The sequence below is a fragment of the Carassius auratus genome, chromosome 17 (assembly GCF_003368295.1).
Source record: "Carassius auratus strain Wakin chromosome 17, ASM336829v1, whole genome shotgun sequence".
Taxonomy (NCBI): Eukaryota; Metazoa; Chordata; class Actinopteri; order Cypriniformes; family Cyprinidae; genus Carassius; species Carassius auratus.
Window position 1 is genome coordinate 7194049 of NC_039259.1, and position 14562 is coordinate 7208610.

A 14562-nucleotide genomic window follows, 5' to 3' on the forward strand; every position below is an offset into this window, starting at 1 on the left:
GTTCATTTATTTCAGTAATTCAACTCAAATTGTGAAACTTTTATAGTGATTTCTTCATCTGTGTTGGAAGACTTTTTTTTTCAATACAATTAATATCCAATAGGACACAAGATTAAAATAATTAGAAAAAAAGATTTAGATTATTTTATGATTCCTAATTATTGTAGAAATTTCAATAAGTCCAACACTCCTGAACACATTGTTTTAGAAATACTGTATGCTGGGAATGGCCCAATTGACTCCAGGTCAGGAGCCAGTCAGACTAAAGCTCTTTCAATACAGACGCACAGAGCAAATGAAGAGGACCTTATTGGAGACCGGCTTCAGCCGTAATATTGATCACGCTCAGTGTTCAAAGGAGGAAATCCTTGTGAGAATGCAGCCCTGGCTTGTTCTTACAGAGCAATCATTAGACGTGGCAGACGATTCTTCTCTCAGACAATGGTTTGCTTCAGTGGAGAGCTCTTACGTGGCTCCAGCTGAACCATCATCATCATCTTGCTCCATGGGAATTCACAGCCGTAACTGACAGCCAAATGCAACTCAGCGGCTATTTATACTTATGAATAAATGGCTTTCTGTCCAATGTATAAGGTGACACACAATTTATGCACCTGGTTAGGTTTATAACATTTAACTAGGCAGATACATCCTACAACATCATAGACTGCATAATTGATTTCCTATTCTAACAATAAAAGACCAGAAGCAAAGGGTCCTGTTGGAAGACTGGTATTTTTAAGTCTCCATTAACTGTTTTTGTCGGCCAGGAGAGAGACCGAGACAAGCTTAAGTGGGACCTCTATGGGTCACTTTGGAAACTAATTAAGAACCTCTTTGGATACCAGTCTGGTATTTCTCCTCAACAATTGCCTTCTCTCCCATCAGAATACACTCTTTTCAGCCTCACCAAACAAGCACAGGGCCAAAGTCCTCTTGTGAGTGAGCTCAAGGAGCCTCTATATAAACCAGCTGAACAGCTAATAGAGGAAACCAAAGCCTGAACCCCAGTAAACACTCGGGCCCATTCTGAAGCTAAATGAAAGAACTGTTAATTGAATTTTAACTCTTCATTACTTCTTATTAGTGAAAATGAAAGAACATTTGACTCAAAATGGTGCAGATAAAAACTTTTCTTGTGTTGTATAAAAGCTAGTTAATTGCTAAATATATATTTATGACTGGAATATAGTAATATTACATAATAAATGTCTATCAGGTTCTCTGACCAGTCATTCATTATATATCAGCCCATCTTCAGCTAAATAAAGGAGTCGTGTGCATTCAAGAAACATTCTGAGACACTGATGATCTCATATTTTGACAGAAAAAATACATTGATATGTGAAAGTCAGACTGTAAATGGAAGTCAACAGCAGCATTTTCATATGTGCCTGATCCTTGTTTAATATCTACAATGATTTATGGAGGTTATATGTGCATTAATGAGATGCCGTCACAGAACCATGAGTCCAGAGGACACCGGGCGTCACCTGTGGAGTTCCAGATGGAATATTCTGAAGAGACCAGCTCTCGTGCTAGAGGGAAAAAGGTAGGTCAATTTTCAAAGGTGTTATACTCAACATTTTTTTTTTTTCAGGTCAATGAGCCTTCGTGTACTTATTTCAACATGCAATCATCAGTGTTATTTTAGATTTTTATATATACTGTTAAAGTATTTAATATTTTGTATTAGCTTTTTATATATATTTTAATGCTGTCAAACGATTAATCACGAATTAATCACATACTATATGAGTGTGTTTAAGAAAAATGTTATGTTAAATATTAAATATATTTATATATAATATAAAATATAAATGTAAATAATATTTTCAAAATATGTGTATTTCTATATACATAATAAATAAACAGAGTACACATACATATATAATGTAAACAAAACCTTTCATTTTGGATGCAATTAATCGTGATTAATCTTTTAACAGCATTAATATATTTCTATTTTGCATTTCTACTTTTTTATTTCAGTTTTAGTTTTACTAATTTTAGTTCTTCAATTTAAGCTTAGTTTATTTCGGTTTTCTTCTAATATTTATATTTTATTTTTATGTTTTGGTTTCCAATTACAAGACTCACTTGTGACAATGCGCGGTTTGGCAGATGAGTAAACCTGCACCGAGTGTTGGTCCACACATCAACCAGACAGAGTCAAATCTGGCACACGGAAATACAGCTAGGAAGAATACAGTGACAGATGTCTTAATGTCTTTTTATATACACAACAAATCAGTTGATGCTGAATTCCCCCTCACTTTTATATATGCAGTGAGTCCTGTGCACAGAGGGTCTGTCGGTCCAGCAACAGTTCCTGAAAAATGAACGGTGCCCTCCAGTGCTGCTTCACAGGACTTTGGAAACCTCTGACCTGAGTAGGTAAAGAGAGAAAAAATAACAAATTTAAATATCAAAATGAAATGTCATCAACAGACATACCAAGAACCCAAACCAGTAGGTTCTTCTCTTTAGACACCTCAAGCTGCCCTGAGCTCACTTTGACCTCCACACTTCCCATTAGATTCCTGAGAAGAGGCACGTACAAGGACACTACAACAGCCAGTGTATTATTAATAATCACAATAATACAGAACCAGCTAAAGACAGACCACTACATTAAGAGCCATTATACACATCGGAGCGTGTAAATGCCTGCACCCACCCTATTCAACACATTTGCAATACAGAATTAAGCTCTTTACTACAGTTTTGTGTAACTTACTGGTTAAAAAAATAGAATGTGTGCCTCACAGTACACATGGAGCTTCAAGAGAACAGTAGTCTAAAGATGATTCTCCTCTGCCTTCAGCTGGTAGGAGCCAAGAATTGGTGGCACAGGAACCTAAAAAATGTATAAGGCCAAGTCAGTTAAAAATAATACAGCTTTAGTGTGTGAGTACCATAATGAGATAGGATAAAAGTAAAATACACACACTGTTGTTCGGGTGTGTGGTGTCAGTTTTTGTTTTTAATATTGCCATTTTGTTTTGAATACTTTTATACTGTAAGGATGCATTCAACTGATTAAAACTGATAGTCAAGTGGATAATCAAACAAATGCTGCTCTTTTGAGCCTTCCTTTCATTAAAGAACTAATGTTCTTAAGCAACAAATCAGCATATTAGATTGCTTTCTAAAGGATCATGTGACACTGAAGACTGGAGTAATGTTGCTAAAAATCTTGCTTTTGCCATCACAGGAATAAATTACATTTAAAAAAAGATTCAAATAGAAAACAGCTATTTGGTATTATAATAGTTTCACAATATTATTGTTTTTGCTGTATTTTTGATCAAATAAGAGACTTCTCTCAGCATTTACTGTAAAAAAAAAAAAAAATCTAACTGACCCAAACTTTTGAATGTTTCATTTCTGAGACAAAACTAGAGATGCACCAATTGCAATTTTCTTGGCCGATTCCGACTGTTTTGTAAGTGTGACCTGCTGATAACGATTTTAGAAGATTATGATTTTCTTTTTAAAAACCATAATTGACAGCATATACAAACAAAAAAGTAATGTTTTACATATTTTTTAAACCAACTAAGAACTTTTGGGAAAAAATGCAATGCTAGTTTTAAATATGAAACCAAACTAGTAGGTGGCGGCAAATGACTGCTTGAATGAGTGAGTCATTTAGTCCTTTATTCAACAGATTCGTTCAAATGGCTGATTCATTCAGAAATTTGGCAAGTGACTACTGTCTTTACGAATGGTTTACAGAATCATTGACACAATTGATTCATTTAAAAACGTGGATTAATTTAGTAACGAAACGCCGCTGTGTTGCTCGGAGACACAAAAGAGTTCTGCTGTGGCTTTGATTGGAACTATTTTCAAACAGATAATATTGTGTCTAAAATGTTAGCCACTTAAATTTTACTTTTTGTTTATTGAAGTTCTATTGTATAAAAATCACATTGCATTTGTGTTGAAACATTTTGGTTATGCAATGTTGCATACCTAAATCATATGTTATAAATTAGTTTTTTTTACTTCTGCAGTAAGCATCTTTAACTTTCTCACACACTCACTCTGGCTGCTCAAACCTCGTCTGGCACGATATAAATACATTATCAGTCAGTAAGTGTGATGTCACAACAGACCGGCTCGGAACCGGCAGGCTGAAACCCGTCATGCGGAAAACTGGTTAATCGGTGTATCTCTAGTCAAAGCATAAGACAAACTATTGCCAGAATAAGCTTTACCTGTGAGGAGTCTGAAAATCTCCAGAGGTGGTGAAAAAGGGAACTTGTGTGGCCCTGAAAAGGCGGAACTGTCATTCTCGTCCACACTGCAGGCGGTAAGAATGCTTGCATCCAGAGACGTCACACAGGGATGGACAAGAATGTCCTGCAGAGGCGAACCGTTGGGTGGGAGTGTAAGGGTTAAGGTCACATTTGGCAGAACACCTTCAACCTCACACTGAAAAACATGAAGTCATAAATGTGATATTATAACACTAATCAAACTATACCTTCAGTGGGGACTAACTTTGCACATGACCATGCCGTACACATCCCAGATGTCTTGTTGACTGCTCTTGCATGGACCTCACCTTCTTGGTAAGGGCCACACTTACTACCGCCCTGCCTCGATGGACCCCTGCCTTCCATGCTGGCTGCTTTTGAGCCCCCCCCCCCCCCCCCAAGGGCTTGGAGCCACAGCAGCAGGCACTGATCCAGCAGGAGGAGGGGTGTCCAGTGGCCTCCCCAAAGGGCAAACCTGCAGGAGCACAGAGGGAAGAGCAGCCAAACGGGAAGCCAGCACATCAGGCTCTGGTTTACCTCCAGGGCCACAAAGGAAATCCTGCAGACCTGACAAAAGGGCTAAGTCCTGAGAGACTGAGGCCAGGCTGGGGAGAGGTGGCCGAGGTACAGGAGGTGCTTCCACTAGAGGAAGGCAGGCTAGGATTAACGCACCCTGGGTGACCGTGAGCAAGGGCCAGAGGGTTCTCCGACCCTGGACGTCCAGACGGAGCTCCACAGCGGGTGAGCGGTGCTGACGGCCGCAGTCGTCCCGTACTTCCATGTAAGGTTTGTCTGCATCCACCAGGCCCAGCTCTGTCAGCAGAAGCTGCGGTATGACGCGGTCCACTGGAATGGCCACATACTGAGTTCCAGCCAAGGATTTGGCACGGAGCTCAACTGTTGGGAATCGCCTGAATTAAATAAACATAACAAAAGAAAAATAATAAATTGACTATGCTGGGAAAAGCATTCCAATCAAACGCTGTGCAGTTTGCATTATTAATTTTCAGGGAAAACCCAGACTACTTACTATGTACTGTATCACACAATGTAATGTGTTCAACTTGACTTTCAGTGAATAGGTCTGTCCGACAGGAAGTAGCGTGCAAAACTGTCTAAGGAAAAATGCCAAGCTCAGTGCCCTTCACAAACAAATCCATCACTAATACCACTTTAACCAATATTATATCAGTTATATTCAGTTATCTTCATTACTGCTGAAGGGTCATTTGTATGCCAGTACTTGTATGCCAGTAATCATACCAATAACAATAACTATAATTTCAACAGAGTAAAATATAACTGCAATATTTTTATCAGCAACGTTCGGACAGTAGTACTTACATACTAGTATGTATCTGTAATAATTTACTTTTTAAACAGTACGCATATTGCAGCTATGGCGCTGAATTCATAATAGCGTCCTATTCAAACTATTTCTATTGTATGATTTGTCAGTTGTATACTCCACAATTTGGCAAATGTAGTATATCATCAAGTATTCCATGCAGAAAATTTGTTTGCATGCTGTAATAGGTACAACTACTAAATATGACCCTGGACCACAAAACCAGTTGCAAGTAGCAAGGGTATATTTGTAGCAGTAGCCAAAAAACACATTATATAGGTCAAATTTATTGATTTTTCTTGTATGCCAAAAATCATTAGGATATGAAGTAAAGATCATGGTCCATGAATATATTTTGTACAATTTCTACCATAAATATATCAAACCTTAATTCTTGATTAGTAATATGCATTGCTAAGAACTTCATTTGGTCAACCTCAAAAGGGACTTTCTCAATATTAAAAATTATTATTATTATTATTATTTATTTATTTTTGCACCCTCAGACTGCAGATTTTCAAATAGCTGTATCTCGGCCAAATATTGTGACCGATATAAATTTAAGATCTTAACATAACATGTTTAAAGTTTAAAGCAAAATAAAAGCAAAATAAAAGCAAAATAAAGGAACTCGCCTCTGTCATCTTATTCCCACGTGACAGCTTGTTCTTCCCGTATGCCTTCTTCTTCTTCTTCTTCAATGGATTTTTATCTGTTGTCTCACTCTAGCTTACTCACTTTTATTTAAACTCGTCTTTCCAGTCCAATTCTCCCTGGAAAACTAAACAAATATCTCCGTCCTTGGTCATTATTTCCATACGTTACTATATTATTTACATTATATTCTCTTCCCGTATGCCGATGGTCACGTGACATTTTGGGGCGTGGTCCGGTCTCTGAAACGGAGCTGACGTAGAATCAGCCGTTAAAAACTGCGCTGTTTTGAACCACTTTGTAATAGAACATCAAAACTGATCTCAGACCTGCTCTTAAACGCATAGCCCTCTTATCCTCACCCCGTGTCCTTTCTTTCTATTTCCGGCCTGGTCATGGCAGCTGGATGCAGGAAGCAATTGTTTTCAGAATAGACATTAAACAACAAGGAGCAAAAACTACGCCGTTTTAAGAAGTAACGTTATTTACGGACTTACCATTAGCTTTCTGGTGCTGGTAAATATGGCTACGACAGCTCAGTTATTCGAGGTAAGGCTGGTTTTTCTGAAGATGTCACGAAGGCTGTAATGGTCTTCGCCACAACTTAAGCTCTTTTCATAAATATGTGCGTTATTTACATTGTGTAGACATAACTTGCAGCAAACAGTAACGTTAGATTAGCTCTAATGAGAAGCTGTGGTATAAATAACGTTACTCTGAACTTAGAACTTTCAATTCTCTAGACCCACGGTTGTCAAACTGGGGTACGCGTACCCCGAGGGGTACGTGGACTGATTTCAGGGGGTACGAGAAAGAATATCTAAGTCATGCCTTTTCAAACGTTTTCTCTGTCCCACGGTGGTAACTTCTTAGGCGATCCTTAAAAATATTTTGGTTTGCCGTAACAAAAAGGATTGGCAGGTCGGACTAGCCATATATATATATATATTCAAGATTCAAAATGTAAAAAAAACATACAAAACTTTAAAACATACATACAAATGTAAAAAAAAGTACAATTTGTAATGGTGATTACGTAGCTATTGATTTAAACAAATAGTATGCGGGACTTCACTGACAGAATTTCGTGCCAAGTTAAAGAGGTGTCGAGAAAAAAAAAAGATTTTGATAATAATAAAAAAATAATAATTATTATATTTATATATTAAATAACAATTAGAAAACCTGTATAAACTGAACACCAAAGAATATTAACTATTGAGCGGTGGGGACGCGTTCATAAGGGTGGCGCTGCCAATAACGCATAAGCTGCCACAAAGAACTGGGAAAAGTAATGATAGATTATTAATATGTCAAATATATCAAGGAGACATTTCAATTGTTTATTAATAGACAAGTGTTTTCTGTGTAAAAGATGAAGTTGACTATGCTGACTCGCGATCTTCGCAGCAGTGAGCACGCCAGAGATAAATATGATTAGCCTAAGCAGAGAGCAGTCTGTTTTCTTTCGTTTTGAATTCTTTTGTTAAACATGTTTAAGTACACATTTCATGCTTTCTTTATGTATATCTCTCAGGTCTGTATGGCAAGTAGCTTATACGCTGAGTTTCGGTTCAAGAGACGATCTCCAGTTCATGCGCTGGCGACTCTGTGTCCTGATTTATTGCCTGCTATATTTTCTTGTTATTTGTTAAGACAAAATTAATACAAAACGAAATTCACTTTAAAGAAAGGTTTTCTACAAAAACAAACTCAATGAAGTGGTCAAAATCATGTCTGCCCACTCCATTTGTCTTTCGATATTTTCGGGATTATCATGCTTTTCACCTTTCATATAATAAACATAAAATAAAATAAATATATATAATTTTATTTAAACATGAATATGAAATTAAATCGTTTTTTTAAAGACTGGGCTACAACGCACAGTAGGCTAAAGTAGCATATAGGCTACAGAGAAATTTAATGTAGGAGCGTATTGATTACCGGTGAGAGCTACGATTTTTTAGTTCAATCATCGAATATTATTTTGCTTGATATTCCAATTTTTAATATTTGGTGTTTTATGTGTGAGATCTCTGTGAAAGTTTTAAAGCAGTTGTGTAGTGCCTCTTTCAGTGTGCTCACGTCCGTAGCATTGTTTGTTCCTCATAACTGCGAACACGAAAAATAAAATAAAATGAATATATTATGTTCTGCGGAGAGCCAACCCTTCTTCATCCGGTGGGTATATTACTTTAGGTTTGCCAGTGTAATTCATAGAATTACTACTAAAACATATTTTACCACCTAAAAGTTAAAGATTTTTTGTGTCAAATCCGGACCATAACGCAAGTGTTACCTCTTCTCATATTAAATATAAAACGCTGCTTTATTAAGTGAGTATGGTATATAAACAGACGTTTCAATATATTAAACGCATTTTCTGATGAACGCATTTTTCTCCCCGAGTGTCGCGATTTCGTTTTCATTTTGATTACAGATTACTGATTACAGCTCTGCGTCATATTCAATTAAGTTTATTTGCCAAACAGGACAGATAAAAACAATCAAAACAAACAAACAACAAACAGTAAGAAAAAAGCAAATACAATAATTAAAATACATACAGACATTTCAGCCAATGCACTCTCAGTCTGGATGTGTAACGTTACCTGTAGCAACTCACTAAGGCATCATAATAAACGTTGCTATGACGACAAATATTATTTGTCGCGCGGCGCGCAAATAAAAAAAAAATCCTGTCAGAAATCATCCCAGTTACGTCTATTTGACAAAACAAAAAAACAATTTCAATCGATGGATAAATGGTTGAAACGGGTTCAGGCCATACCCAGAACGACAACAGAAACTTCACAGGAGTCACCTGCTGTCGGGACAAGCTTTTCAGGTCAAGACACTATCATTGCTAATCCTAACTCTGACGAAAGGCCTGATGCTAGCCAAACCATTAACATGGACAGTGATGGAGACGGGGAGACACAGACTCTTCCATCAAGACAACAAGGCGATGGTAGGGAGGCACACTCAAAGATAAGAAGATATAACGAAGATTATATAACTCTGGGCTTTACATACACAGGCAATTCAAATTTCCCTCAGCCACAGTGTGTCATATGTGCGCAGGTCCTGTCTAATAACTCGTTGAAGCCTTCACTCTTAAAAAGACATTTAGAAACGAAACATGGCAATTTGAAAAATAAGCCACGGGAGTTTTTTGTGCGACAATTGAGACTGCTTTCTAACAACAAGAAATGTCTGATCGCGCCAGATGCTGTAAATAAGGCAGGAGTAGAAGCGTCTTACATGGTCAGTTACAGAGTGGCTAAGGCAGGCAAGCCTCATAATATTGTGGAGGAGCTGATTGTCCCTGCTGCCATGGACATGGCTGAGAAAATGTTGGGGGAAAAGGCTAAACATACTTTGCAGAAAATGCCTTCATCGGACAATACCGTGTCCCGACGGATCAGTGACATGTCAGCAGACGTTTTGAGACAGTTACTATGTCGCATACAAGCCAGTGAATTCTATGCATTACAGCTAGATGAGTCAACAGATGTAGCAGGCCTGGCTCAGTTGTTGGTGTACGTCAGGTACATATATGGAGGGTCAATCCATGAGGACATCCTCTTTTGCAAATCGTTACCGACGAGGACAACGGGGCAGGACATTTTTGGACTCATAGACAGTTTCATACGATCACACGGAATAACCTGGACTAAATGTGTTGGAATATGCACAGATGGTGCCAAAGCAATGACGGGGAGGCACAGCGGAGTGGTCACCCGTGTACAAGCAGTGGCTCCAGATGCCACTTGGGTCCACTGTAGCATACATAGGGAAGCGCTTGCCGCCAAAGGAATGTCAGACAGCCTGGCACAGGTGTTGGACGACACAGTAAAGATGGTTAACTTCGTCAAATCAAGACCCCTAAACTCGCGCATTTTTTCCACCTTATGCAGTGAGATGGGCAGTGACCATTTGACGCTTTTGCTCCACACTGAAGTGCGATGGTTATCCAGAGGGAAAGTTTTGGCACGCTTTTTTGAACTGAAAGACGAGCTGAAACTGTTTTTCATCGACAATCCTTTTCGCTTGTCAGATAGGTTGCATGATGATGAGTGGCTCACAAGACTGGCCTATTTGGGAGATATCTTTGGCCGTCTAAATGAGCTCAATCTCGGGCTGCAAGGTCGCTCTGTGACAATATTCAATGTGCGAGACAAGGTAGAGGCCACGATTAAAAAGCTGAACTTCTGGTCTGACTGTGTCAAAGACAACGACATTGGCGCATTCCCATCACTGCAGGATTTCCTGTGTGAAAACGAGCTACGGCTTGCCGACATTGTCAGATGTGACATACGGAAACACCTTGGCGACTTGGCAGCGCAATTACGCAAATACTTCCCCGAAACAGAAGACCACGACACATGGATTCGTAATCCTTTTTCGTCACCCAGCACATGCCAGCTTCCTATGCTGGAGAGAGAGAGCCTCATTGAAATATCCACGAACGGGTCGGTCAGAATCGAGTTCGGTCAGAAGACACTGACAGACTTCTGGATTAGTTTGCGGGCAGAGTATCCGGACCTGGCAAACCGAGCGATTAAGACGTTGATGCCTTTTGCTACAACATATTTATGCGAGACTGGATTCTCAGCTTTGGTCTGCCTTAAGACCAAGTATAGGTACAGACTGTTTGTGGAAAACGACCTAAGACTGAAACTGTCCCCAATTCGGCCTAACATCGCTGCATTGTGTAAGAACATCCAGGCACATCCCTCACATTAAACTGGTGATGTGGATGGAGAGGTGGTAGGCCTATTCTGTGTGGTTTACTACAATTTAATTTACTGTTTACTATTTAGTTTACTATTGTTAATGTGTTCTCATTTTTATTATTATTTTACAGCAGAAGAGTTAAGAAAATATAGAATGTTATCAAATGTGAAAAGCAATACTTATCAGTATGTGAAAAGTTAACAATAACTTAAATGAGATGTTGGACATGTGTTGTAGGCCTATTGTGTGTGAGATTGGGTGCATATTTTTTTTAAATCATTATATTCAGCACATTTGTATCATATGTTGACTTTTGATGAGATTTGTATAATTTGTTTATGATTCTATTCACTATTCTCGACAAAATTGATAAAAATAAATATCAATAAAAAATTAAAAAACTTGTTGTTAACAATTGGTGGTGTTGGGGGTACTCCGGAAGATCTAGAATGTCTCAGGGGGTACATGCCTGTTCAAAGTTTGGGAACCACTGCTCTAGACCACCTCTGAATAAACAGCACATGTGGTCTTCCTAATTTATTAAAGCATATTTATCTGTGCATACCATTATTGGCAATTACATTTAGCTTCTTATTCATTATTATTTTTGCAATCTTAACAGGAACCGTTTGATGCTGATGAGTATATTGAGAGACTGGCTTGGAGAACACCTGGAGGAGGATCCAAAGGAGGTGCAGAGGCATTTGATCCCAAAAAGTGAGTCTCAATATATTTATAATTGTCATAAACGTACACCACAAGTCGTTTTTGACTATGTTTAGCATCATCGATGATATTAACACCCTGTGATCTAAAGCTTAAATGTTTGACATTAGAATTGTAGACAAAAAATCATCTGCTTGTTTTCAATTTCAATTTCTTGAAATTGTGAAGTTGAATGGTTTAGTAATTGAAAGTCTTTGTGTAGATGGCAACCCCTTCAATACTGTACTAAAAGATGCACCTCATAAAAATTGGCAATGAGAAGCTCAGACTGTACAGAGTTGTTATGTTGAAGCTGAAATATAAGATTGAATCATCATTTTAATTTCACGTTATAAACACATTTTGATAGATCTTGTTGTGTGCTGAGAGAGAGATGAGTGCGATGGGATCTCGTAGTTTTAATTGTGCTTTACTTTTCTAAAAGATAAATAAAGTATTAGTAATCACGCTTATGCTTTTGATTGGTAGTGCAGTTTTTAGATTGTATTCATTTTCAGCTCTGCAACTAATGCATTATTTAAATTCCTTAGAAGTCTACATGCAGTTTATATAAGTGCATCCGTGCATCATATGCATTATACAAATCAGAATTATTATTATTTTATTTTTTTTAATTAAAAATACAAAGGAAAATTTCATGCATTTAGATACTGGCAAGATCCTAATAGTCTTAATAGCTCCATTTAGCACATTTAATTTAAAATAATTTGACATTTTTCTAAAGTAAAGCTAAAAAGGCAAACATATCTGCAGACATAATTGGGTCTAGTTATACATATAAAAAAATGTATACAAATATTTATTAGCCTAAACCACACTTAAACTTGTTGTTGGCTTATAAGAAGATGATTTTAAAGAAATTGCCTATAGCACAAAAACCCTTTTTAAGGAAAACATTGCACAAATTACGCAAAATAAAAGAAGTTTAAATAGATAAAACAATAGATGTTTTTTTTAAGATGAAGCCATATAGTTTGGACACTTTACGATTGTCATATGTTGGACATGATGAACTGTGTGAACTTAACTGACTTAAAACATCTGTTGAAAATCACCTTGACATCAGCTGGTTAAAAGTAACTAGAAAAGCGTAGTTAGTAAAGTTAGTTGGGAGAAAATGTCTAAAATCATTCATTTATCATTTCAAATGCCACTTGTTTTGCCACAGATATTTAGTTTTCTAATGCAGTGGAATTCAAAAGTGTCAGAAAACTTTTCAGAGTTCCTTTTCTAATAAATGTATAATGTGGACGTAATCACAACATAGTTTGACTAGTTTGGCAGTCATTTCACTGTCAGAGTCAAAAGCATAAAAAAGACAAGAAGTTCACTTAAACACACACACACACACAGACACAGCAAAAGTGCTTTTGACTGCCAGAGCAGAAACATCGCCCCAAATTTTACACCGAGCTCTCAAATAACCGACCATGAAGAGGCTGTTGTGAGCTGGGCAAACCATTGACTTACAAATGATGGAAGAGAACAAATTTGAGGGGAAAAGATGGAGAGGAAAAAGAACTTAAGCTGCCAGCGGCGTTTAGGGAATTACGGTGATATGAGATTATATACTCATCACTTCAGAATGTTTTGCCACCACCCGGAGAATCCAAACTTGCTGAGTTGGAGCTTTTGACTTTGCTGTCCTACAAGTTCTTTGAAATGCAGCTGACGAAGCTTTTGGTTGTATGCGTGAGGTATCCTAAATATACACACACACACACGCATGCACAGCGCAGAGAGACACTTTTTATGAAGAACCACAATTTCTGGTAACAGGCCATTAGCTGATTTGCTGCCGAGGTAAGTGCTTATGTGATCTCGACAAATAAGATGTTCTCCCTGGATGAAGCGTTTTGGCTTCACAGTTTGAGATCAGTCTCTGAGATTTTTTTCAGCGTCTATTTGGAGAAGCATTCATGAAAGATAAATGAGTCTCAGCCCAGAGTATACCGATCCCTGCCGTTGAGCTGGTTTCAGGATCTGGGAACAGAGCTTCAGGCGTTTTCATATGATTGGTCAGGTTTTATGTAACATTTCCTCACAGATTACATGCTAGCCGAGCTAACTTAATTTGGGACATAAGCCTACATCGCACAAATCAGACTTTGAAATGGGCCGTTTTTCAGTCTTCTGTGGACACAAAGAGTGTTCTCTGGAACGCTCACCGAAGCCTCCGCTCTACTGTACTTCTCATGTATGAGAATGACTCCAGAGTTCTGGTTGTCAGCGATTCTCCTTCTTTTGGAAACTTGGCAAGTGACTAGTATCCACGTAGGCCGTTTGAACAAATTTCAACATGCAGTGGCCACTTGGGAAAATTATTAAGGATATTGTCTGCAACTCGTTTTCAGTTTAATAAAAAAATGAACATATATTTTCTGAGCATGTGACAGTCAATACCTGTAAAATCCGATGATTCTGTATCCAGCATGATTCGAGTATGTGAAGAACAGCATTCTTATGATAGCAAGACCATATGTTTAAATGTATTGACTTGTTTATTGTCTCAAATGTGCTTATTTGGTTAGGGACCTAGATCTAGTACATAATAGTTAAGAATAGTTGTTTTTTGTTTTCATTAAAATTGTCAAAATTATTAACTGAAAAGAAGGGGGGGGAATTATAATAATCCAGGTTTTCAAGGTGGTCTCAGACTTTTTACTGTATGGTTTACATAAAGATTACATTAACTGTATGGTTTATTTAAATATTGAGAAAATCACCAAGTTGTCCAAATGAATTCTTGGCAATGCATATTACTAATCAAAAATTATGTTTTGGTATGTTTAAGGTAGAAAATTTACAAAAAATCTTCATGGA

The 14562-nt window shown here is 37.6% G+C and overlaps 1 protein-coding gene and 1 pseudogene across 2 annotated transcripts in view; one reads left to right on the forward strand and one right to left on the reverse strand.

Annotated features, from left to right (window-relative positions):
- Positions 1–6667, reverse strand: LOC113117849 (AP-5 complex subunit mu-1-like; annotated as a pseudogene).
- LOC113117085 (exocyst complex component 5-like) overlaps positions 6624–14562 on the forward strand; it is a 23269-nt gene continuing 15330 nt past the window's right edge. Inside the window, exons 1-2 of one of the 2 annotated variants that reach the window (XM_026285492.1) lie at positions 6624–6819; positions 11636–11730. In XM_026285492.1, the coding sequence (XP_026141277.1) occupies positions 6793–6819; positions 11636–11730 (122 nt within the window). In that variant the 5' untranslated portion in view covers positions 6624–6792. Of the gene's footprint in view, positions 6820–8194; positions 9245–11635; positions 11731–14562 lie in introns of those variants that run through there. The other variant, XM_026285491.1, reaches the window with a different exon arrangement.